The sequence below is a fragment of the Cynara cardunculus genome (genome assembly GCF_001531365.2).
Source record: "Cynara cardunculus var. scolymus isolate 2C chromosome LG 6, CcrdV1, whole genome shotgun sequence".
Taxonomy (NCBI): domain Eukaryota; kingdom Viridiplantae; phylum Streptophyta; class Magnoliopsida; order Asterales; family Asteraceae; genus Cynara; species Cynara cardunculus.
The window spans coordinates 12,311,587-12,337,315 of NC_037533.1; the positions used below are offsets into that span (position 1 = coordinate 12,311,587).

Consider the following 25,729-nt stretch of genomic DNA (forward strand, 5'->3'; position numbering starts at 1 on the left):
CACATTGGTGAAGAGTTGAAAGATTTGAATAAGATGAAGTGTATAAGAAATGTGGATTTGATGTCTTTGTGTCAAATAATGGGGTTTATCTTTCATTGGATAATCCTTTTTGAAATCTATAACCATGGTTGCAAACCAAACAAACCAAATGGTAGAAATTATAGTGTAAAATTAATTATATTATATTATTATATATTAAAGGAAGAACCAAGAGTATTGAGGTGACATCATGAGGATTAAGTATTGAGGTGTTGGTGAATTGTGGTTGATTTTGAGATATCCCACATTGGTGAAGAGTTGAAAGATTTGAATAAGATGAAATGTATAAGAAAGGTGGATTGGATGCCTTTGTGTCAAATAATGGGGTTTGCCTCATAGGGTTGTCTTTCATTGGATGATCCTTTTTGAAATCTATAACCATGGTTGAAAACCAAACAAACCAAATGGTAGAAATTATAGTGCAAAATTAATTAGATTATATTTATATAAAAGTAAAATCTCTCTCAATATATATATATATATATATATATATATATTAAAATTTCATTAATTATATTTTATTTAACTTTTTTGAATTATTTGAATACTATTTGTTGATGGTTTTATTAACAAACTAATATTTATATTTATATAAACCATCTTCAGATCATTAATCAAAGTACTCATACTACCGCGCAACGYACGGTTCCATATAAGAGGGGCATAAAAAAATGAGGGAAAGAATGTTGGAGGGGATGGAGATAGAATAACTATAGTATAAAATCCTAAAAATTATGCATGCCACATAACCAAGGGCGACGAAAACACATTTGAAAGCATTGCATTTTCTGTCATTAYCCTCGTCATGGTACCCAACTTCAGACACTCTAAATTGAAAAAGTACACAGGAAGTAGGGATGTTCAAAAAACCGATCAACCCGATCAACCCAATCCAACCCAACATGAAATAAACCAACCCGATATCTAATCGAGTTGTAAAATTGTCAAACCGTAGGTATTGAGTTGATATTGGGTTACTATTATTTAAACCCAACCCAACCCAATGAATCCGATATCCTTTTATTTCTTGAATTTAATATGATTGTTGAATTTCTATTAATATATACATTAGACAATTACACTATCATGTATGCTTTTCATATACACATATTCGATCTAATCATATCTCTATATAACTCATTCARTTTCTATGAACATATATATGTAAATTGAGAAAATTAACTGAATGTGATATACGTAAGAAATATGAATAAATTGTATCAAATGGTTGATGATGAAAATAAATTATGAGTAAATAAATAACATATTCAAGATTAGAAGAATATTTTAATATACCAAAGTATAAATCCGACCATCCCAACTAACTCGTCCAATCCACACGAATTGGATTTAGTTGGGTTGTACTTTGGTTTGGTTTGGTTTGGTTTGGTTTTTCCAAACCCTAAAAGTAAACTAATACTCCAGGGTACCCTTGAGCAAATCCACTGCATGAAATTTTGTCTTCCAAGCTTGCCTGTAGGTAATGTCTATATTGTATAGCTCATTCATATTTTTTTTTTTTTTTGGCGGAGATGCTGTTACGGGCTTACGGCGTACTTGGACTAGGGTTACTTGATCGGCGAGATAAGAGTGGAGACGTTATTCCGGCAATGACTGTCGGGGATCCGACATTTACCTCTCTAAGTCGTCTCCAGTATGTATTCATCTTCTAATTCCTCTTAACTGATCACGATTAGTTAGGGCATCAATCTGGCTTTCAATTTGGGATTTGTGTTATATATCCTTTTGATTATATGTATTAGGYTAAATTTGCGACTATGGCGACGCCGTTAAGGCCGCCTTGTCGACCTAAATTGGACACGGCGTCGCTGATTATTACAAGGATCGATGGTGATGGGACCTCATGTCAATTGGTCAAAGGCGAGACGCCAAAGAGACATTGTAACAACTGTGATTTTGATATGGTTWTCTGCAAGTGCTATGATCATTTGGCATGCGTGAAAGTTATCGCCCCAATGTAAGTTGAAAGCCATTCACTAGTGCGTATTGTATCTCCATGGGAGTGCTTAATGTGTACATGCTGATGAAGCCATAATCTTGTTCGTAGCGTGGATCACCTGGTCACCTGATCTTCACCCCAAGAATAAGGTTACCTTGGGGCCACTGAAATTGTCTAAATTGAACACCTTCGCTCAGAAATAGCTTACAGAATAACAGAGGGTGGATAATTTGAATTACCATGTTAGCATGCATGTCAACTGAATCATCAATCTATCTTTATTAATTATTGAAGAGAGAAATATCTCATACTCCACTATCATTTAGTGGATAAAATATTTCATGTTGCTTAACGTACGGTATTATTAAAGATACCACACAACATTCGAGATAGTGATAGTATGTTGGTTAKCTCCCAAGATAGATTTCATGCCATGTCCAACTACGAATTCTTGACGATGCCCACGATGCCCACGATGCCTACATTGATGAAAGCATATAGTTGCATATGGTACTGTTACGGAACTAAATTTTCCAAAAAATGGAACATGRAATTACCTTTCCTTTGGTTAGTGATTTTATCAACATGGTATAATTATGTATATTATTTTTATTTATTTATTTGCAAATTTATATTTTCAAATGCTACATATCTTTACCTATGAGGTATGCACATGTCCTTCCTATACAGGAATTGGACATAATGTAGAAAAATATAGTTATAAAGAAGTCAATTGCTCCCAAGAGTCTCCAAAGCTGCAGTGATATCATGGACTTCAAATCCTGTTGAAATGACTATGTTAGAGTTTTCTGGAGGGACCATGTCTTCCTTCTTAAAGCTTTCTTCGCTACGAAGAAGCTTCTCACTTCCATGTTCCACCGCGCCTTTCAGAATAACAGTCTTGTGGAGGCCAACAAGGAGGTCTTCGTAGTCCGTATCCCCTCTTTCTCCCACAAACACAAACATTTTGGCCAGATCCATGCCCCACATAATTGATAGATACCTGCATACATGCGTTAAAATAGTCTGTAACTACATTGGTCTAATACAATTGGACTTTGCTCTTGTTATTTATAAGCAAACTAAGCAACCAATTAATACAATGAAATAAGTGCAGACCTTAATGCTTGGGCTCTTGATGCGAATAATGGTATCACATTTAACCTTTTTGCAGCGTGTGTGAAGACAGTGTTGCAACGGAAACCTCTCATCCGCAGCCTCTGGCGCAGATCATCCACCCTGCGTGTCTAAAATACACATATATATGATTGTAAGTATTAATCACTTACTTTTGTTGCCTTAGCTCATATAATGGTATACTACCTTGGCTCCTGGTTTGATTATGTATGTGTAACAGCGGGAGCTCGATGTCTTCATTTGTTCCGCCATGTTGTCATCATCCTCATGTTCTAACCTAGCAATCCTCATTATTGTTGATCTCACATTTTCTTGTGGCCACCTGTACTCAGTGTGGTTGTCGTAGTCTTCATCAGCCAATAGATCCCTCCATGGGTAGTACAGTTCACTTCCACTACTACAAATCAGTGCATCAAAATTGTSTACATCGACTTGGCATCGTTTCAATGCTTCCCTCGTCTCCTGGAAACTTAAGCCTGTCAGCAATATAAAGCCTATCTGCCCGGGCTTTGCAATCACACTTTCCATCACGTTCTTGATTATTATTGACAATGTCTCTGTGGAATCTCCGTTGGTATCATAAGAGTCGGTGGCTATTATGTATAGTGACTGCCTTCTTCCTGGACTGTAGTTAGTGTTTGATTTCTTATTAGAGGCAGACATTTTGGTGAAGGTCTCTACAAGTTCTTTCTGCCTGGTGGTTGGATCTATGTCTCCATTAGACTTAAAGTCACCATCGACAGAGAATCTCAAAGAAAGGTCTTCAACACCCCGTAATGACTCACTCATTGGTTCTTCATAAGTAGGTATGATCTTCTGACGGGTAATAGGATGCCGATTTCTACAATGCTCAAGATGAGAGAGGTAATTGCGGCAGTGTTCTGGCCAAGAGAAACGGTGGATATTCTTTAGACCATGCTTACGGCACTCAGCCCATARGTTTTTGTCGGAAACAAGCTTCAAGAGAGCCTCTTCGATGGCTTTTTGGTCATGTGGATCCACTAGAAGGCCATTATTTAGTGCCTGATTCATGACGGACTTGTTAGATATGTTTACGAGCTTTTGGAGGTTATAAATACATATCATGAGTTCCATTACTTAGTGCCATGCATTTTCTATTTCAAGCAGTTAGGAGCGTATTCATATGTAGCCCTTGATTGGGTTGTTCAATTTTACTGATTTTTGGATAGACATGATATGTATGCACGTATGTTTCAAGAGCATTGACGAATGACATTTTGAGGGTATTTAGAGTTGTACCTTAAGTATATCTACAGGCCCACCATTCTTCGTAGCAACAACTGGCAAACCATATGCTGATGCCTGTAAGTGACATGAAGCATYAGGGAGACATTTCATAGTTTCAAGTACTGGCAGTCATTTCTGCCTTCTGGAAATAGTCCATATCTAGTTAGTTTACATTGTGCAATTAGTTAGTTAGTTTACCTCTATGATAGTCAGGCCGAATGGTTCCACCAGAGCTGGGTTGATAAAAACACCCTTCAAGTTCAAGATAGAAATTGTGTTAATATTGGCATTGACTTAGAATAATGTGAGAAAAAAAGATTTCTTGTGAGAAGCGTGACAAGTGGTGAAGGTACCATTATATTACGTGAAGGTTACATATGTTTTGTGAAGGTTGTGTAGATTGTGTGCCCTAAATACATGTGTACTATATATAAGGGTACTTTCACATATATTATGTGAAGGTTACATTTCTCATATTTCTTACAAAAAAATGGCAATTCTCATGGAACCAACTCTCTCTCTCCCTCTCTATCTCTGTATATATATAAATACACTATCATCATCAACAAGGATCACATGCTCCCTCCTTCCCTGAAAATTGCAGCGTTTGATATAGTCTAATATAAGTGTTTGCCTATTAGTCAAATGTCTTAAGTACCCTTCAACAGTGACAAAGAAGAAATCCTGTGGGCSAAGATGAGTAGCATCAATAACATGCAATGATGCTTGTAAGCAAATATGTCATTTTAGCTTAAATATCCCCAAAAACACGATACATTGCAATTTTCTTCAGATGGAAGGAGTATCAAGTATGCCAGGTGTTGATATGGTCATTTCGTTAGATATTGTAATGTGGCGTGTCATTCGTATAATCATAAACGAGGGGCCAGATTTCAATGCAAAAGTTTGGTGCTTATATTAGAATTGTGCTTTACACCGATTGTTACCTTAGTTTTTGTAGCTAGGCGATATATCTCAGGTACTTCGACTTGCTTATGATGCTTTGGATATGCTACCTGACCATATAAATCATACATGTCAATGAGCTTTAGGACTGTGGTAAGAACAGCTGAGCTGCTGCTTGGCATATCTTCTATGTCATCCCTGTTCCCAAGTATAAGCGTCTGCAGTTAACAATTTTACAAACATATATCATCTTTTTGTRCACATTAATATCTAATTCTTCAAGGGAAGACAGTGAGATAAGTCATACCAAGTTGGCTAATCTTCGAAGGGGTTGACATTCTCCAAAAGCTTTGAGCAAGGTGGTGACATTTTTCTTAGGATCCGGTCGAGACAATGCTAAAATCATGGGTTTGTGTGGATTTGTGAAAAACCTCATGATCTACATCAGGCAAGAAAGTTGGATTAGAAATGAAAAACTTGATCATTGTTATTGCGGATGGAAAGGGATATTCAGATATCTAACCTCAGACCATATGGGAGGTACCGCCCTTTTGTTTTGAGCTCTGTCGCCAATTATCGATGCAAGATCCCCTTCTGTTGAATCTTCGGTCTTGACATAGCTGAAGTCCATACCTGGTGGTATTACCTAATTTTTCAAGAACGAGAAATGTTAGGCTAGATCAACATTTAGGATAAGTAGAGTTGAGGAAACCAAACCAAACCAAACGGGCACAATATATCCCACAAGGAGGTGGAGTCTGGGGGGATGATTTACGTGTTTACACCAAATAGTAGAGTGGTCGTTTACTTGAAGACCCTCGGCTTGTGAAAAGTGTGCGAAAGAGAGAGGCAGATAAACAAGTAGAGTTGAGTCGGGTGTTTAAAAGATTGTGTCTTTACCACCATCCTAGGCATGTATCGTCCAAGACAGCTGACTCCTCTCCGCCTCCTAACCCTGAGCTTCCTCTCCAACTTAACATCAAAACCGTCATACAAACCCCATTGCTCTTCAATCTCTTGCTTTGTGCTAGTCACCACCATTTCAGCAGCATCCAGTGCCAACTCTTCACCTTCAATCCTCCTCATTATCTTGTAGGTCGAATTAATGTCCTCTTTAGAAAGTCTTCCTTGTTTCAATAACTGTTCAAATTTGTTCCTTCCGAGTGAATGCCCAGTAAGAACCATAGGCACATTCAGRGAGCTAGACAAACGTGCTGCAACTTCACCCGCGTCTGCATAGTGGCCATGAATCACATACGGCCATATTGGCTTCCCACCATCAAACTGCTCTCCTAAAGCTCTGGCCATGTTTACAACGTGGCTTAGAGCGCCATCGACAAATTCTGGGATGTAAGGCCATAGTGACTCTTTGAATATGTACCTGAGACAAGTTTAAAGGCTAAGTGGGTATTCATGATGCATCTACTATGAAAATGGGAAAAGTTAGGGTGTGTGGAGAGAAGTACTTGTCGCGGGGTCCGCATGGGATACGAACGATGTAGGCCCCACAATTACCCGAACCTTCAGGTGGACACGAAAGCATCTCAATGGGCTCACCATAACCATAGTCAATGTCTATGCATGCTATTTGTCGAGTTAGTAGATCAACCCGTATGACTCCTTCCATGTCAGCCAATGCTTTTGCAAGTTCCACCACATATTTCACCTGTCCACCAGTGTCAGAATCTCGCCCGAGTTCCATGTTTTCGCCTCGCACCAACCCATGGATGCTACATGCACGTCAACAGATATTGGGCATGATACACCATCTCTCAATGTACTATACCAAACTAACCCAACATATATCGCTGGGGTTGGGATGAATGCAGACCTGACCTATACTCCAAAGAGTAGAGCGACTATTTTTGTGAAGTCCCTTGGCATTCCAAAAAATGTATGTAAGAAACAGGGCCGGCCCTGGCCACGTGCAGCCCGTGCGGCCGCACAGGGCATCAAAGCCTAAAGGGGCATCAAGTTGTCATTTATTWCTAGTTTTGGGTTTAATAATTTATTCCAAAAAATRTATGTAAGAACTAAGAAAAAGTTTGACCTAAGATTTTCAGTAAAAAGGTATCATAAAGTTTGAAGGAAAAGAAAAGAGTTCAATGAGGACCATCTCTTACTGAAAAATGGAAAACATCGATTATTTTAACGGTATATATTAGTGTAGGATTTGAAATTTTAAGCTACCTGATGAGGACGATGTAAAGTTGCCTAGATTTATTCTCGTCTGACCATATTTGCATCTCGGAGTTTATTCTTGAAATCTTGTTAACTGGCTGGGTTTCGCCCTTTTCTTTTTCGCCTTCTGAGAGCTCTGAAAGATCTTCTGCGGCATCATGGCGACCTTTCTCCCGTTCGAGACGATGGTTTGCTAGTCTTTGTGCATCATCTAATGCTATCTGCAAGTTTTATGTTTCATTTTAGGACCTATAAACATGGTTTTTGCAGGAAGTTTTTCCTAGATTCTTTTGTTCCAAGAAACTGATGTTTTTTAGTTTGCTACTTTGGTACTTCTTAAATTCATGATTTTGATTTTCAGGATTTCTTATTTTATCGATAGGYGCTTTAGACCGTGGTAATTATGAAAGACAATGTTTGCTTACATCCTACCCTCAGGCCCTACCTCTATGTGAGATATATTGTGTTCGTTTAATCTGGTTTTTAGACGGTGGTAAGATAGTCAAAATACTTATGTCTAAGATAAAAGTTGCTTCTTTAGTTTCCAAATAATGCAACTTTTAACTTTGACACATAGGATAAAAAATGTTGGATTATTGATTGATATTACATCTAATAAATTTGTATACACCAATAGAATTTTGACTAAAAACCTAAGGACCGTCTACCAAACGCCAGCTTACCCGGAAGAGTSACCACCCTCTTGTATTTTATCAGATAACATTCTTGGACATCAAAATGGATTGTTGGTAAGCGGCTTTTACTCGGTAGAGAACCTCGGTTGCTACCATGCCTCTTACCGGGTAAAATTCTTGATGCTCGCTTAGTAAGGTAAGTGACCCAGTAAGTGCTTACCCGATAAACATATGGTAAAACGGCCCGTTAGTAAAAAGAAAATATTGTATTTTTTTTATTAAGCTTGGATGAAAATAACAATTACTTTTATTGTTTTTGAAGGTAGGGGGAGGAATTGAACCTGCTTCTTTTTACGGGTAAGATGCCAAATTCGCCAGCACATATTCTCAAGCCTATTGCTTCTTTCAAGAGTGTTCCTTGTTGCAATCACCTGCATCTCTCCATTTTACATTTTCAAAGGTTAGTAACAACGACTATTTGCAAAATTATGTTCCAAATTATATAATATGGTTTCAACACAAATAACATACTTATTTCCGGTCTGCTTTTATCTTACTCCACCTCCGGATGGGACTTACCGTGTTCGTTTGGTTTGGTTTGGTTTGGTCTTGTAAAAACTATACGCATTCATTGCATATAATTTTCATAATAAACATTCAAGTTGATATAGTAAAATATGAAAAGCTTGTAAGGCCATCCAAAAAAGCATAATTTATAGAGAGAGTGAGAGACTAGACCTTGATCCAGGTTCGGTGGAGGTCAGATTCATCGACGCTATTAACAACTTCTTCGACAAAGTAATTGGTAGGACTGAAGTGCTTATCACGCTTAACGTTATCTTGAAGCTTTTCTAGCTTCATCTTTGTATCAACCCCTTTTTGGGTCTTGAGATTTGCTCCTACATCCAGTATCGCCTCCAAGTACCCATTTATCCACTCGTTCCTCGCCATCCCAACAAACCGCCTTGGCCTCTGCCTCCTGCTGGTGGTGGTGGTGTAGTGATGCTGGTGGGAGGAGGAGGAGGAGGAGGAGGAGGAGGAGGAGGAGGAGCTCGTAGTTTGAAACAGATTAGGAAGAGACCTTTGATAGCTTATAAAGGCCTTTTGGCATACAAGACGATTATGCCATATTCCTTTTAACTAAAACGTTTCATAAATTAATTTGAGAATGAGATTCTTTTCACTTTTCAAATCCTACTCGTATCTTGTCAATAAAGCCGGGGTGTTCACGAAAATAGTTTMTCTACTTTTTAGGGTGGAGGAAATCTTGCATATATCTTACCCTTAACAGACCCTGTTATGTGTCAAACTTATTCCGTTTGTATGAGTTTTATGTGCAACAGGGTTTCTAACCGGCTACCAAGAACATCATGTGAGAGACAAATCAGATACACAATGGCTCATTAGGTGGCTAGCTTAAAAAGCGAGTGTCAAGGAGCCAAATATGCTTATGCTAGGCTCGATCTGTGTATACCAACTCAGAACCAACTATGCCACGTATTCGTAAATATAAATGAGACAAGGAAAAAAGCTTGGTGCACAATATTCATGTACTACATATTTATCTAAAATATAATCTGAAATTGTGACCATTGTTATAATTTTTGTAACTTTCCTTTTCCTTCGTTTTTGTGGTGATGTGGATGTTAAATAAATATGAAATTTGATTTGATGCGGTATTTATCCCATCCCATTCATATTCTTCATGTTCTCTGCCATCACCTATTGCATCAGTCGACTACACTTTCTTATTTATTACATAAACATATTTGTTCTTATAAAAGTTTATTATAATATTATTTGTTTACAATTCAACACATCTTACAATATATTTGTATCATTTACTTTTATCCATAAATTTTTCTAGTTTGCTTTTATTTTATATATATATATATATATATATTATAGCTTAGTTCAAATGTTAACTTAAATTATTGTGTTAACTTTATAAATTTTTTTAACCAATTATAATACATCTTAGTATTAGGTTGTACTCTATCTAAGAATTTAATGTTAAGGGTATATGAGTATTTTTTTTTTAACTCCTATATCATTAATTGAGAGTTACAAGATCCATAAAATCTCATAATTTTTGCATTTTTAATATTGATCTTGTGATTTTTTTCATTTTCTAATTGATCTTTTATTTCTAATATTTATAAATTTGTGATTGGTGGAGGAGATCCGYTAGTAAAGAGTTTGTTATCGTTCAARCAATTATGGATAAAGACATTGGAAAACAACACGACAACATTGAGAATGTTAAAATTGTGTATGGTGACAGTTGAAGTTCGAGATCGGGAATGAAGTAAATAATCAAAGTGAGTGTCTTGGTAATTATGAATACAAATTGAAATATATGACACAAATTGACATGTACACACTCATATTAACACAAATTGACATATATGAACACTTGTGRCATTTATGRACACAAATTGAACATATATGTGAACAYTTGTGGCAATTGTGAACAMAAATTGAACATGTATGAACAYTTGTGRCAATTACGAAYACAAATTGAACATATATGAACAMTTGTGGCAATTATGAACACAATTGAAAATATACGATTTCTACTGTTTGTAACCGATGATATTGATTGCACCTCATTTTTTTATAAAAATACCCCTGAGCTACTATGTTCACATATTTTTGTAAGATTATAAGGGTAAATTAAATTTATAATATGATTAATCTCAACAATATATTTTAAAAATCAATGGTCATGATTAGTTCATAAAGTTAACACAATAATTTGAGTTTACAAATGAACATGCCCACACACACACACATATACATACATATATATATACATACATATATATATATACATATATATATATACATATATATATATATATATATATGAGAACTAAATAGTTTGTGGTAGGTGACCTTCTCCGACACCCACCACCACTCCGATGACCTCCTCCAGTCATCTTGTCTGGCCAAGACGTCGTATCCGATGATCGACCACTAAACACCCACCTGTGACAGGGGACCACAATTGGTATCGCAATGATACCATAGTTGGTATCATAGTGGTCTCAAAGTTTTACTTGGTGTGTTTTGGGTATTACATTGCATGTATTTTAGGTATCATATTATGTATCTTGATGTATTTTGGGTATCTCACATGATGTTCGTTGGAGGCCGGAGGTAGGAGAGAGATAATTTTTTTTAAGATACCTAAAATGCTCTTTAATTATAATTTTAAATCCAATTATCAAAAATATCTATTTCCTAATTTATCTATTAATTTGTGGTTGAGATTGGATCTAACAGTTATCACAAACTAATTAGTTCTCCCTTGAATAGACCTATATGTATATAAGGTCAGATTCAAAGGAAAACCGGAAAAAAAATGAAGAACTAAGTTTCACATATCTTAATAAATATATTAAATACTATGCCTAGATAGAAAAAAATCATATGAAGTAACACATGATGCACAAATTCTCAATATTATCATAATTTCATGTGTACTCAAATGATTAAACCCTACGTATATTATTTCATGAGAGAACTCTCTAATTTATGAAAATTTTGAGATCCAATATTAACCACTAATCTCTTTTCATTAAATGCATTTGTCAAAGATAAATAAATTAATTGTTAAAAGGATGATATAGTCAATCAATAATTACACATTATATTTTCATAATTATCCCCTATAAAATATCACATGACTTACCTTAATTATATTAAAAAAATTCATAATTATCCTAATTATATTTAATAAAAATTTATAATTATCTTTAATTCAGTATTGATAACTAAATCTTTATAATCATACAAATCCAAACGATATCAAAGTGGACAACCCGAACCGGTTTATACATGATTAGATTTTATAAGAAAAATCATAACTGTTTTTGTGTTTGAAGATAATCAATGTTTATTTGATCATCATTGTGTGCATTGGCTACCTCATATTCAAAGCAATGGATATGTATGCTATTCTTCATGCACAGTGTAACTAGAAGTATATGTTAACAAATTGTGGGGATTCTTGATGTGCAAATTCAGGATGCAGAATGTGCAATGAGTGTTGGTGTAGTCATGAAGTGAACTGGGCATGGGGAAGTACATGTAGTTTAAACCTGCAACTTCGACACACTCTCTTGTAACCATTCATATAAACTCTGTTATATTTTGTCTCTCTTCTTTCAAATTTAAAGATGTTTCTTGTATTATCGTAAAATGATATCATTCACGTTTGAAACTCAACCTACGTATTTTGTATATTTTATATAAAAACTATTAAGACATGGTTATTTGATACTGATGAAAGCTTGGTTAGCGTTATGTCATTAGAAATCTTATCAAAGGAACATTTTTCTTGCACGACTGCACTTTTTCGACTGTCTCTTTCTTTTTATATACACCATTTACACTGACTTTAACTTTAAAATTATATTTTGGTTGATAATTAAATGGCATATGTAAATTAAGTATATATTAGGATAAGTATAAAAACAATAAATACATTAAGAGCTGGATTCTAGTGAGAATGAAAACTATGGTGAAAAGCGTAAAAAAAGATCTCTATCATTGGATCATTGGATAAATTGTTTGAAGATCAACACTAATGCTGATATATAGAGGCAAGTTCAAATGAGAAGGGGATCAATTTGCTAGAAGGTGAGAAGGAATATAAGTCACATTACCTACCAGTTAAAAAAAATACCAAAAATGGAAAATGAAAGATAATTTTGGAAATTTGGATAATAATCATATTGAATTGAATAAATACTTAAAATCTCATTATATATTTCTATATTTATTTATTTTTTAATTTTGATTAACTCATAATTTTTTGATCAAGTTTTATATAATTTTTTTTCTAGATACAATTTTGATAAAAAAATTCACAATTTAATCAAATATCATATTTGATATCCACAATCAATTCATATGTGATAGTTTTGGATTTTTCGTTAATCACATAACATATTTATAGATCTTTTTGCGATGTAAATATTATCACATGTGATAATACGTCACTTATATTCAGACGTATATTATCATATGTGATATGTACAGAAAGTCACATGTTTCATATGTGATACATAATAGATCATATGTTAAACGAAGCTAATCGCATGTGATTCAAAACGTGAATACAAAAACTAGAGGAAAAAAATAGTGAAAATAATGATAAATTGATTGTGGATATCATATGTGATATTTGATGAAAATTTGTGAATTTTTTTTATTATCAAAAATGTATCTTGAATAAAATTATACAAAACTTGATAAAAAAGTTATGAATTAATTAAAATTAAAAATTAAATAAATCTAAAAGATATAATGAAATTTTTAAGGATTTATCCAATTCAAAATGATAATTATCCTAATTTCTAAAATTATTTTCCATTTTCTCTTTTGAGTATTTTTAAATTGATGGATTATGCGGTTCATATTTTATAAACAAACAAAATATACACTCATTTTGTTACTAGGGAGTCTTTGACGAGTGATTACTGGATATTAAAACTGCATTGGATATCAGTTCTGTCAAAAGAAGCTAACAATAAATTGAATATTACTTTTTTCAAATCTTGAAATACTTTTTCTAAATTTAAAAAAAAAGGATGTTGTATATTTCTTAATATTTTTGTAAGTCATCTTAAATGATATTTAACAAAAGTTGTGAACACAATACAACTCTTTTACAAAATCTAAATATGACAAACTATATATATATATATAGGAGGTTTATTTTACAAACCACTGTTATTTGTACAAACCATATAAACCTCATTCAACCAATCATAATTTTTCATTTTGTTCATTTTTTTTGTAATTATGAGAGGTTGATTAATCATTTTTATTGTGGAGGGTGTTAATCATGGATATTATCATCTTAATTATTTTAATTTTAGAGAAATACATGAAACAGTTTCATTAAAATTTCATTAAGTATTATATGAAACAATTTCATAACCATATATGAAACAACTTCATCAAAAAAAGTATTATATGAAATAATTTCATGAAATTTTTTCATAAGATTAAACAATGAAATCTACGGATGAGGGTGGTTTGCACGGTTTGTACAAATTGGGTGGTTTGCATTTGATCGCTCATCTCTCTCTCTCTCTCTCTCTCTATATATATATATATATATATATATATATATATAAAGAGAGAGAGAGGTGAATTATTATGCAACCCTTTACATTCGTACAACTAATAGAACTCAATATCAACCGTCCATTTAATTTGATGAATATGTGATTTCATAAAAGTTTAAATTGTTTCATAATATAAAATAATGAATCCTAGTTATCTTCTATAAATATTCAAATAATAATAAATGAAATATTATCATTTCCATAAACATCTCAATTGATTGGGTTGCGTTGGTTGTACAAATGACGATTAGTTGCATTTGAAACGTCATGTATATATATATATATATATATATATATGTTAAAAATAATTAATTGAAAAATAAATAAAAAGGCAAAAGAGTTTGAAGAAGAAAACAAAAAAAAATCAAGTGGATTGAAAGATATTAGTGTATGGACATGAAAGTTGCAAAGGTTGCATCAACTCCACACTTAGTTATGGCTTGAAATCAAGTGGCCTTAACAAACATCCCATACTTGGAGTCAGAAAATCAATAAAAGGGGAACGCAATTTATTTAACGGTTATAGGATAAAATGTATTAAAATAAAAAATATTTTATAAATTCTATCATTTACGGTTGTATGATATGTGAAAGAATTAATTTCCATTTCCGTCCATTTTTCTAAAAAGACAAAACTACCCTTGAAAAAAACCATAGCCTAGTATGTATATGACCAAACCCACCGCCACTACTACAACACTTGCCATCACCACCAAAAACACTAGTGACACCACTACCGCCATTGCCACCACCACCAAAAACACCACCACTATCATCATATAATATTTTTATAATTTTAGCAAGAAAGTATGGAAATATCAAAAAAGAATATTTTGATCATTCATTATTATTTAGTTCCAATTTCGAAACTATATTTTGCCAACCAAACATACATATTTTAATTCATTTGAGAAATTCTATTATAGTTCCTGCATGATCAAACTTTACTGAATTTCATTTCATTTCCACCCGAATTCCATTATGCAACCAAATGCCCCTTAGACTTTCCTACATGAAATGTTTTGTCAAAGACACCAAAGTGAAGTTATTAGAAAGAGTAAGTCGCAAATTTTGTCACTGTAGCTTGGTGAAATTTTGGATTGGGTCCCTTAAATGAACTAATTACAGAGATAGTCATTGTGGTTTCATTTTTGTTATGGATCAGATCTCTCATGTTAACAGCCGTTTAAAATCTTCGTTAACTTAGAGCATTTTCATGCTTTCACTATGTTATGAAACATTTAACTTCTTCAAGGACTTGTTTTGCTAATCTCTAAAACTCAAGAAACTTCCTCCCCCTGACCCCTCTCTCCAATTTCTTCCCGAGATTTCCGTAAACAAAAATCAAATCCAAAATCAAACAAAAGCAAAAAAACAAACCTAAAAAGAATAATTGAATAATCCATAAAAGAATGGTTAACCATGGCAAAGACTTTATGCATAGAAGAAATATCTCCCACAAATCCATAAAAGAATCAACGAACTCTATCTTCACTCTTTTTAAGAAGTTGCCTTCTTTTCCTTTAGTTCTCATTTGATTACTACAACGGTTAACCATGGCGAAGACTTGTAGGTAAGAAAAGAAACACTTCTATTGGTCAAATACAAAGATTTATAATTGGTACTTCCGGTGCTGGAGATTCGAGAAGATCTGATCCAGAAAAAATTATGGGTTCGGTTTTTCCGACGATGAGATGGAGTTGAATTTGAGGTTATCGTTTGGGGACGATTTGGTGTYGACAAGAGTAACTGCAAGTCGATTAGGTTGTCTTCAATTGCTGTGATTTTTTCTGTGGTGAGAGACGACAATGTTTTGGGTGATGATTAGGGCAATCCGGTTACGGGTCGGTCTTATGTCGACCTTATCATAATGTCACCCTTGTCGGCGGAGATGGAGGAAGGCTGTAGAAAGAGAAACACTTCCATTGGTCAAATAAGGTCAACAATGAAGAAGAAGAACAAAAATCCCACCTCCACCATCCTTCGATTCTTGCCCTAAAACCACCCTCATCGCAAACCCAAACCTCTCTGACCAACTACCGCTTTCAAGAAAGAAACTTCAAGCAATCACAGTTTCTGGATTCCATTCTTACTACTCTCAGTAAGAATCAAACAAACCTCCTAAGCGGCCTAGAACCTAGAGTTGTCGAAACCCTGTTTGGATCTTGGTGAGGGCATGTTTATTTCGTGTTCTAGAAAAAGTCCCACATCCCAACCGACTTTCTTGATCGAGCTTCAAACTCCGATCAGTGTTCTGGTTAAAGAGATGGCTTCTGGGCTCGTTAAAAGATAAGACGATGAAGAAAGTGGGCAAGAAAAGATCAAACAAGACCTGAATGAAAATTCTTTTTGATTTTGTTATTAAAAATTGTGTTTGTGTTGTTTATTTTATTTCTCAAAATTGGGTTTGTATTGTTATTTTGTTTTTAAAAAATGGGTTTATGTTGATTTTGTTCTTCAGTTTTTTTTTGGGTTTGAATCTTTGTTTTTCTTTTTTGGTTTTTGTAACACCCTACATCACACATTGCATATAACACATACTTCATTCAAAGAAATACATGTATTACACCACTTAGGTCCCATAGTACAAGAATTTAATGTACAAAGTACAAAATCTAAAAATTCCAAAATACAAGTTCTTATACTACATAACTTATGTCTTTAAAACTATATCCATCCATAAGTTGATCTTCATATAACTATGCACATAGGAAAATAATTAGATTTTCCCCTTCCTCTTACTATCATGTAACCTAGCTACTCCTGCAATACATATTTGAAAAACAAAATGAGGGTTAGACCTGAAGGTCTAGTGAGATCCCTTTTTCCTTGTAATTGCAGAGTGAAGATCACCAAAACTTTATTTAAAATCAACTTTTCATATAAACAGAAACATAATCTCATAGTTCACAACGACCATCGCCCTTCTGGTTCTAAAGACCAGATTTTGTCTTAAGAAAAGTTTATTTATTAAATAGCAGGGTCAGAGCCCCTCTGGTTCCATTAACCAAAGCTTCTGGTCCTACCAACCAGAGCTCTTCTCTCAAACTCAAGTTTACACTTAAATATAAAAGGATGCTTCTCTAGTTCAACGATTAGAGCAAAGTCATGTACATAGAAAGGACGCAAATATTTTCCAAGTATATATAAAGAAAAGTATAATTTGAAATCCTCTACATGACCAGAGCCTCTGGTCCTATTAACCAGAACCTCTGGTTTAAATGTAAAATCCAACCAGAGCTCCTCTGGTTTAACTGCAAAGATTAACCAGAACTCCTTTGGCTCGTCTTGCTTTGCCAAAAAAATTCCATGTAAATAGTTTTTGAGTTTGAATAAGAGAATGAAGTTTATAAACAATTTAAAATATAACTTTTATGACATAGAGCCTCTATATATTACATAAAGAGCCTCTGGGTCTAGATAAAGGTTTGAAAATAAGGACTTTTATCATAGTCAGAGATCTTTTGATTGTCCCTAAAGAACAACCCAAAATTCCTTTAACAAATTGCAAAACAACCAATGCCCCTCTGGTTCCATTCAAGGAACTTCCAGAGCCTCTCTGGTTCCTCATTACTCTTTTCCAAACACTTTTAATCAAAAGCACGGTTATCCACAACCTCTGGCTATAAGCCAATTTTCCCCTTCTTAATAAACATCATTACTATCATTTCCAATAAGAGCAATATTACTGAATCTTCAAATCACAAAGAAATAAGGACTCAGAACCATTGCAATCTTAAGGGATATAACAATAAGTGCTATAATGATAATCACACATACAAATGTCACCCTTATATCCAAAGGTACACATCTCCTTGATATGCCACCCTTATATCCGAAGGTACACCTCTCCTTGATATGCCACCCTTATCCCATGGTACACCTATCCTTGATATGTCACCCTTATTTCTTCATCAAAATCTACAAATTGTTTCTAATCAGGACAGACTGAAGTCACAATCATCCTGAAGGAACATCATCTATAGTTTTAGCCAATACCAGTTTCAAAACAATTTTATACCAAAACTTTGAAACTCAAGAACTGGTAGTTCATGAATTCATTTTCCAACTCAAAACCCTTTATTCCTTAAAATAGGTTATCATTCCAACTGTTTTGAAAGAAGCAGATATTTCTTTGTATTACAAAAACAATTTCAAAACTTAGATTCATAAAACTCAAATCAATTGATAAAAAGTGTCCTTAATTTCTTCAACAAAATCATCTATCGAAATCCCTATATTTCAAATATCAACATATTTAATAGCAAAACTCACCTTATATGCATAGATTTATAGATAAATCAAACAACAATTTCTTCCAATAATCATAGATTTTTCAAATCACTTTTATGAAGAAATTTCTTTCTTAAGAACACACTCACCGCAACTGCCTTTTTCTTTTAACAAGAAGATAAAAAATAGGATAACATTTATCTTTATCTCTTATATACATACATACATACATACATACATACATACATACATACATACATACATACATACATACATACATACATACATACATACATACATACATACATATATATATATATATATATATATATTAAGGCGGTGCATGGTTTAATATTTTAAATTTCACAAAGGCGGTGAATGTTTAATATTTTAAAACATCGCCTCCTCCTCCTTATCCAAGAAAATATTCACACACAAATATTTTAATAATTCTCATGTATGCACAGTAACACATATGCATACATATATAATCCATGCATTTTACCTATGCATATAATCAACCTCATAAATAAATATGCACATTTTCACATATTCACATAATAGTCACATAAAGATTACCTCAACTGCTGCTGCCTTAAATCCCGATTATCACATTATCCACCCTTAAAAGAATTCCGTCCCTGAATTCATTTAATCAAACAACCATGGGTATCTGACTCTCATTTCAGACTCTAATTCCAATGTTGCTTCTGAACCCTTATGAAAACGCCACTGCACTTTTACCAAACTGATTTCTTTCTTCCGCAACACTATGATCTTTCGATCAGTTACAGCTTCTGGTGTTTCCACGAAGTTCAATTTGCTGTCTAGTTTAACTTCTGGAAGTGGTATTGCTAGATTTGGATTAGCTAGACATTTCTGCAAATTTGACACATGAAAAGTGTTGTGAATCAAACTAAGCTCATCCGGTAATTCTAACTGATAAGCCATCGGCCCAACCCGTTTGCAGATTCTGAACGGTCCAATATATCTCGGACTGAGCTTACCTTTCTTACCAAATCGAATAACACCTTTCCACGGATAAACTTTTAGCATAACAAAATCACCTACATAGAATTCAATTGGTTTTCGGCGTTTATCGGCATAATTTTTCTGGTGGTCTGAGTTGTTTTGATTCTTTCACGGATTTGTTCAATCTTTTCAGAAGTTACTTGAACAATTTCGGGACCTGTCAACTGTCTTTCACCCACCTCATTCCAACATAACGACATTCGACATTTACGACCATACAAAACCTCATATGGTGCTGCTTGAATACCGGAGTGATAACTATTATTATATGCAAACTCTATTAATGGCAGCTGATCCTCCCATGATCCCCCAAAGTCAATAACACACGCTCTTAACATATCTTCGAGAGTCTGGATCGTTCTTTCACTTTTCCCGTCTGTTTGTGGATGATATGCCGTACTTAACCGTATTTGAGACCCCAAAGCCTTTTGAAAACTTTCCCAGAATTTTGAAGTAAAACGACTATCTCTGTCTGAGATGATGGATAATGGAACACCGTGTCTGGTTACAGCTTCCTTGATATAAATTTGAGCCAACCTTTCTAATGAATAACTTTCTATTATCGGTAGAAAATGTGCAGATTTAGATAAACGATCCACAATTAGCCAGATTGCATCATATCCTTTTGGAGTTCGGGGTAATTTCATGATAAAATCCATCGTGATATGATCCCATTTCCATATAGGAATCTCCAAAGATTGAAGATTTCCATAGGGTCTCTCGTGTTTAATTTTGACTTATAGACATGTTATGCATTTTTCCACTTACCTTGCTATGTCTTTCTTTAATCCGAGCCACCAATAGAAAGGTTTTAAATCTTTATACATCTTATTGGTTTCTAGATGAATATATTATCGGGACTTATGACTTTCATTCAAAATAGTTTCCCAAATATTCCCATAGCATGGTACCCAAATCCGTCCTTAAAAACACAAGATTTCTTCATCATTCAATTCTAGGGTGGAAATCATTTTACCCAATTTTTCTGGCTTCATATGATCCTCTTTAACAGCTTCCTTTTGACATTTCAGAATTTCTTTATGAAGATTAGGGGTTAAGTTCATTCTCTTTGCCACTGTTTTGATTATTCCACTCCTCTCTTTTCTGCTCAGAGCGTCGGCTACCATGTTGGCTTTTCTTGGATGATGAAGGATTTCACAGTCGTAGTCATTAACTAATTCAATCCATCGATGTTGTCGCATATTTAACTCTTTTTGGTTGAACAGATGATGAAGACTCTTATGATCAATGTTAATCTGGCACTCTGTTCCCAATAGATAATGCCTCCATATTTTTAATGCAAATACCACTGCTACCAATTCCATGTCATGTGTTGGATATTGTTTCTCATTATTCTTCAGCTGTCTGGATGCATATGCAATTACTTTTTCCCTCTGCATCAGAACACAACCCAAACCCAATTTCAAATCATCACTGTAAACCACAAAATCTTCCGACCCATCTGGTAGAGATAATACTAGGGCACTGCAAACGCGATCTTTCAATAGTTGGAAGGATTTTTGCTGTTCTTCTTCGCATTGAAACTTAATATTCTTTCGAGTCAGTTTGGTCAATGACACAACTATTTTGGAAAAATCTTGAATAAATTTACGGTAGTAGCCTGCCAATCCCAAAAAGCTTCGGACTTCGGAAGGAGTTCTTGGTGCATTTCGTTTCTCAACCGCCTCAATCTTAGCTGGATCAATTTTTACTCCTACCTCTGATATAACATGACCTAGAAATTGAAATTCTCTTAACCTGAATTCATATTTAGACAATTTGGCATATAACTTTATTTCTTCAAAAGATCAAGAATCAGACGAAGATGCTCTCCATGCTCTGTTTCTGATTTGGAGTATATAAGGATATCATCGATAAATACAATAACGAATTTATCGAGATATTCACTACACACTTGATTCATCAGATCCATAAAGGCTGCAAGAGCATTGGTTAAACCGAATGGCATAACCATAAATTCATGATGTCCATATCTGGTTCTGAAAGCAGTCTTAGGTATGTTATAACCCAGTTTCAGACAATCTGGGTTGAGGTAAAATTATACGTGATTAATATTTGAATATCTAATGGTATGCATGATAAAATAATATAYATGGATGATATATGTGCAAAGACATGATGAACGTAAGAGGATGCATGCATATGCTATGTATGTGTATATATGTGATAAATTGCATACCTTAATAGGTAAGGTACATGTGCAGTTTAATAATATTTAATGGTATCTTAGTGATGAAGTAAATTAATGGTATCTTAGTGATGAAGTAAATTAAGTTTTATAATACTAAACCCGCCACCCAAAAGTGTTGTGATTGGTTAAAGATTTCACCGACCTTGAATTTATAAATAAAATAAACATCACCGCCTTAGAAAGAAGTATAAAAAGAAGGATATGATAAGATAAGCTTACCTTATCATTCATTGTTTTGAAAGAAGAGATATTTTTTAGAAAGAAAAGTTGAAGACGGTGAAGGTGTTCTTGAGAAAGAACCAATGTTTTAAAGAATCTGCTGTAACACCCCTAAACACCACATTTGCATATAACACATATTTTATTACACATAAATATAGTTTACATCACAAGGTCCCACTAGTACAAGGATTCTTATATGTACAAAATCTACATATGAAAAATTCCAAAATAAATCCTGTACTAACATATGAAATACAACATGTATCTTCAAAATAAGCCATCAAAAGCAGATCTTCAAAAAGCAGATAACAGGAAAATAATCACATTTTCCCTTTCCCCTTATTATCCCTGGACCCCGTCATTTCTGCACCGCATATTTTAAAGACAGAAAATGAGGGTTAGAGCAGAAAGGTATAGTGAGTAAATCCCATCCTTGCAAATGCAGGGTGATGAACACCAAAATATGATAAAGTAACTTCGCTTAGAAATATTTTGCAATACAAATAAATGATGCAGTTCACAATAACATGTAAAATAGGACATACCCAGGAATCTCAGTTCTATAAAATACCTCTTCTTAAAGATTCAACGTTCCCAATATGAAACAAATGTTATAACCAAAACTCCTTGAATCATCAGACCATTTCTTTTGTAAATATTAATAGAAAAGATTTAAGGCAATACTTGCCTGCTATGACAAACCATTTCCCCCTTCTCAATAACGTCTAAATTATTATTTCTAATATGAATAATATTTTTAATTCATCAGGTCACAAAGAAATGATGACTCAAAGTTATTAAATCCAATTAGTAACAATAATAAGAGTTATAATATTATCCACATATGAAAATGCCACCCTTATTCCAAGTACACCTCTCTTTGATATGCCACCCTTATTTCTCCATCGAAACAGGGCCACTTATCAGAACAGACATAAGTCACCACATCTGAAAGTACCCATTCCCAGTTCCAAGCCAGAACAGACAAAAGTCACCACGTCTGGGGGAACTACTACTTAAAACAAGTTTCATACCAAAACAGACTTACGTCACCACGCTTGGTAGAAACAGTTCACAAAATACAATTCCATACCAAAACAGACTTACGTCAACATGCTTGGTAGGAAGGTTTCCCAAAATATAGTTTCATACCAAAACAAATTTACATCACCACGCTTGGTAGAAACAGTTCCCAAAAATCCCGTTCCAAACCAAAACAGACTTACGTCACTACGCTTGGTTGGAACATTTTTTTTATTTAAAAAGATATAAAATATCCATTTTATAAATCCATAATTAAACCAAGTAATAATTATCAATCTATAAAATTTCCAAGAAAACTTAACGCTTATAATTATATCAAATAACCATCCGGACGAGTTATCCGGACAAGCAATCCGGACATGCTTTGTCCCTTTTGTCCGATGTACAAATCCGGACAACACTTAGAAGAATTCCACTTGAATCCGGTTGAGCCTTGAGCGATTTAGCTCTAACCCGGATAAACCTTGATCGGTTTAAGGAGTAAACCGGATATTAAACCGGATAATACTTGACCGGTTTAAGGCATACATCGAATAAACCTTGAGCGATATAAGAAATAAACCGCACAATGTTTAGTCGTATTCCTACTTCTCCGTTCAAAACCTTTGTCCGATTTACATATTTTAAATTCGCACTAACTCCCTAAATCGCCCAACACTTAAGCGATTTGTGAATAAATCGGATAACTCTTATCCGGTTTAAGAGTAATCCGGATAAGCTTTGTCCTGTTTATACTTAATCCAATCACCTTTTGTCCAAATAAAGATCTCAATCGAATAACTGATTTCTTCCAATTAATATGCAACATTCAATAAAAACTAGTACAAATTTTATACAAAAGAGGTTTAGAAATCACTCACCTGATGCAATACATTTGAAAATCAATTCCTTTGCACTTCAAATAATATGAAATCCGGTCAACCTCTCCCTAAATCGCACACTTCTTCAAAAATGGCAAGAAGAAGATATGAGGGTCTCACCCTCATATTTATATTTTTTTTCTAAATAAAGTAAGGCGGCTAAACCGCCCTTACCATCCATGCACGCACATATGCGTACGAATACATACACCCATTCATGTATGTATAATCATGCACATAAATAGTTATGTACACACACCACAATCTCATACATGCATCCATATTATGCATATAATTTCACATACTAGAATGATCAAATATAACAATTTATCATGCTATCACATAATCATTTAACAGATAATCACATATTAATTACCTCGGATGATAACCATGACCCAGTTATCACATTATCCACCCCTTCAAAAGAATTCTGTCCCATTCATCAAAGAGCCATGGATAATCTGTTTTCATATCTGACTCCAACTCCCAAGTTGCTTCTGGTACTTTGTGAAACTTCCACTGAACTTTAACCAGACTGATTTCTTTGTTTATCAACTCCCTGATCTTTCGGTCAATTACGGCTTCTGGTGTTTCCACAAAGTTCAACTTGCTGTCTAATTTAATCTCTGGTATCCAGTATAGCTAGACTCGGATCGGCCAAACATTTTCGCAGATTCGACACATGAAAAGTGTTGTGAATCAGACTCAGTTCTTCTGGTAGTTCTAACGGATATGCTACTGGCCCAATTCACTTACATATTCTGAATGGCCCCATATACCTTGAACCGAGCTTTCCTTTCTTTCCAAATCTAATGACACCCTTCCATGGCGAAACTTTTTACATCACAAAATTACCTACATCAAATTCAATTGGCTTTCGACGATTATCATCATAACTTTTCTGGCGATCTTGTGCTATTTTGATTCTTTCGCGGATCTGTTTGATCTTCTCAGAAGTTTCTTGGACAATTTCAGGACCTGTCAGCTGTCTTTCACCCACCTCATTCCAACACATTGGCGTTTGGCATTTACGTCCATACAATACTTCATATGGTGCCGCTTGAATGCTGAAATGGTAACTGTTTTTATACGCAAACTCTATCAATGGCAAATGATCTTCCCACGATCCTCCGAAGTCAATAATACAACTTCTTAACATATTTTCAAGTGTCTGGATAGTTCTTTCACTTTGCCCATCTGTTTGYGGATGGTAGGCTGTACTTAACCGAATTTCAGACCCCAGAGCTTTCTGTAAACTTTCCTAGAACTTTGAGGTGAAACAACTATCTCTATGAGAAACAATAGACAGTGGAACACCGTGCCTAGTGATAATTTCTTTGATATAAATCTGAGCCAACTTTTCTAAAGAGTAATTTTCTCTTATAGGTAGAAAATGTGCTGACTTAGATAGGCGATCAACAATTACCCAGATCGCGTCATACCCCTTTGGAGTTCGAGGTAACTTCATGACGAAATCCATTGTAATGTGATCCCATTTCGATACAGGAATCTCTAAAGATTGAAGACTTCCATATGGTTTCTGATGCTCGATCTTAACCTGTAGACACGTTAAACACTGTTCCACATATTTAGCTATATCTTTCTTCAATCCAGGCCACTAATAAAAAGATTTTAGATCTCGATACATCTTATTGGTACCTGGATGAATAGAATATCAGGACTTATGGCTTTCTGTTGGTCCCAAAATGGTCTACAAGATAAGAAACAGTTTGTATAAGGGGGGGGGATGAATACAAACAAAAAGTTTTCAAATTTAAAATATATATTGATAGAGAAGATCAATACAGATTTTACAAGATTGTTTGCGGAAAGATAAGGTAAAAGAAACCTATCTAAACAATCTTAAGTTACACACA

General features: G+C 34.3%; 1 protein-coding gene across 1 annotated transcript; it reads right to left on the minus strand.

Annotated features, from left to right (window-relative positions):
- Window positions 1-2,537: 2,537 nt before the first annotated feature.
- Window positions 2,538-9,127, minus strand: LOC112514403 (probable sucrose-phosphate synthase 4). Its single transcript, XM_025120853.1, has 13 exons — window positions 8,845-9,127; window positions 8,448-8,537; window positions 7,481-7,692; window positions 6,757-7,020; window positions 6,191-6,671; window positions 5,814-5,936; window positions 5,598-5,729; window positions 5,332-5,508; window positions 4,583-4,636; window positions 4,397-4,459; window positions 3,323-4,159; window positions 3,119-3,246; window positions 2,538-3,002 (listed from the first exon to the last, which is right to left on the minus strand). The coding sequence occupies exons 1-13, from the start codon at window positions 9,055-9,057 to the stop codon at window positions 2,729-2,731; spliced, it is 3,048 nt and encodes a 1,015-aa protein (XP_024976621.1). The 5' UTR covers window positions 9,058-9,127; the 3' UTR covers window positions 2,538-2,728.
- Between the last annotated feature and the right edge of the window lie 16,602 nt (window positions 9,128-25,729).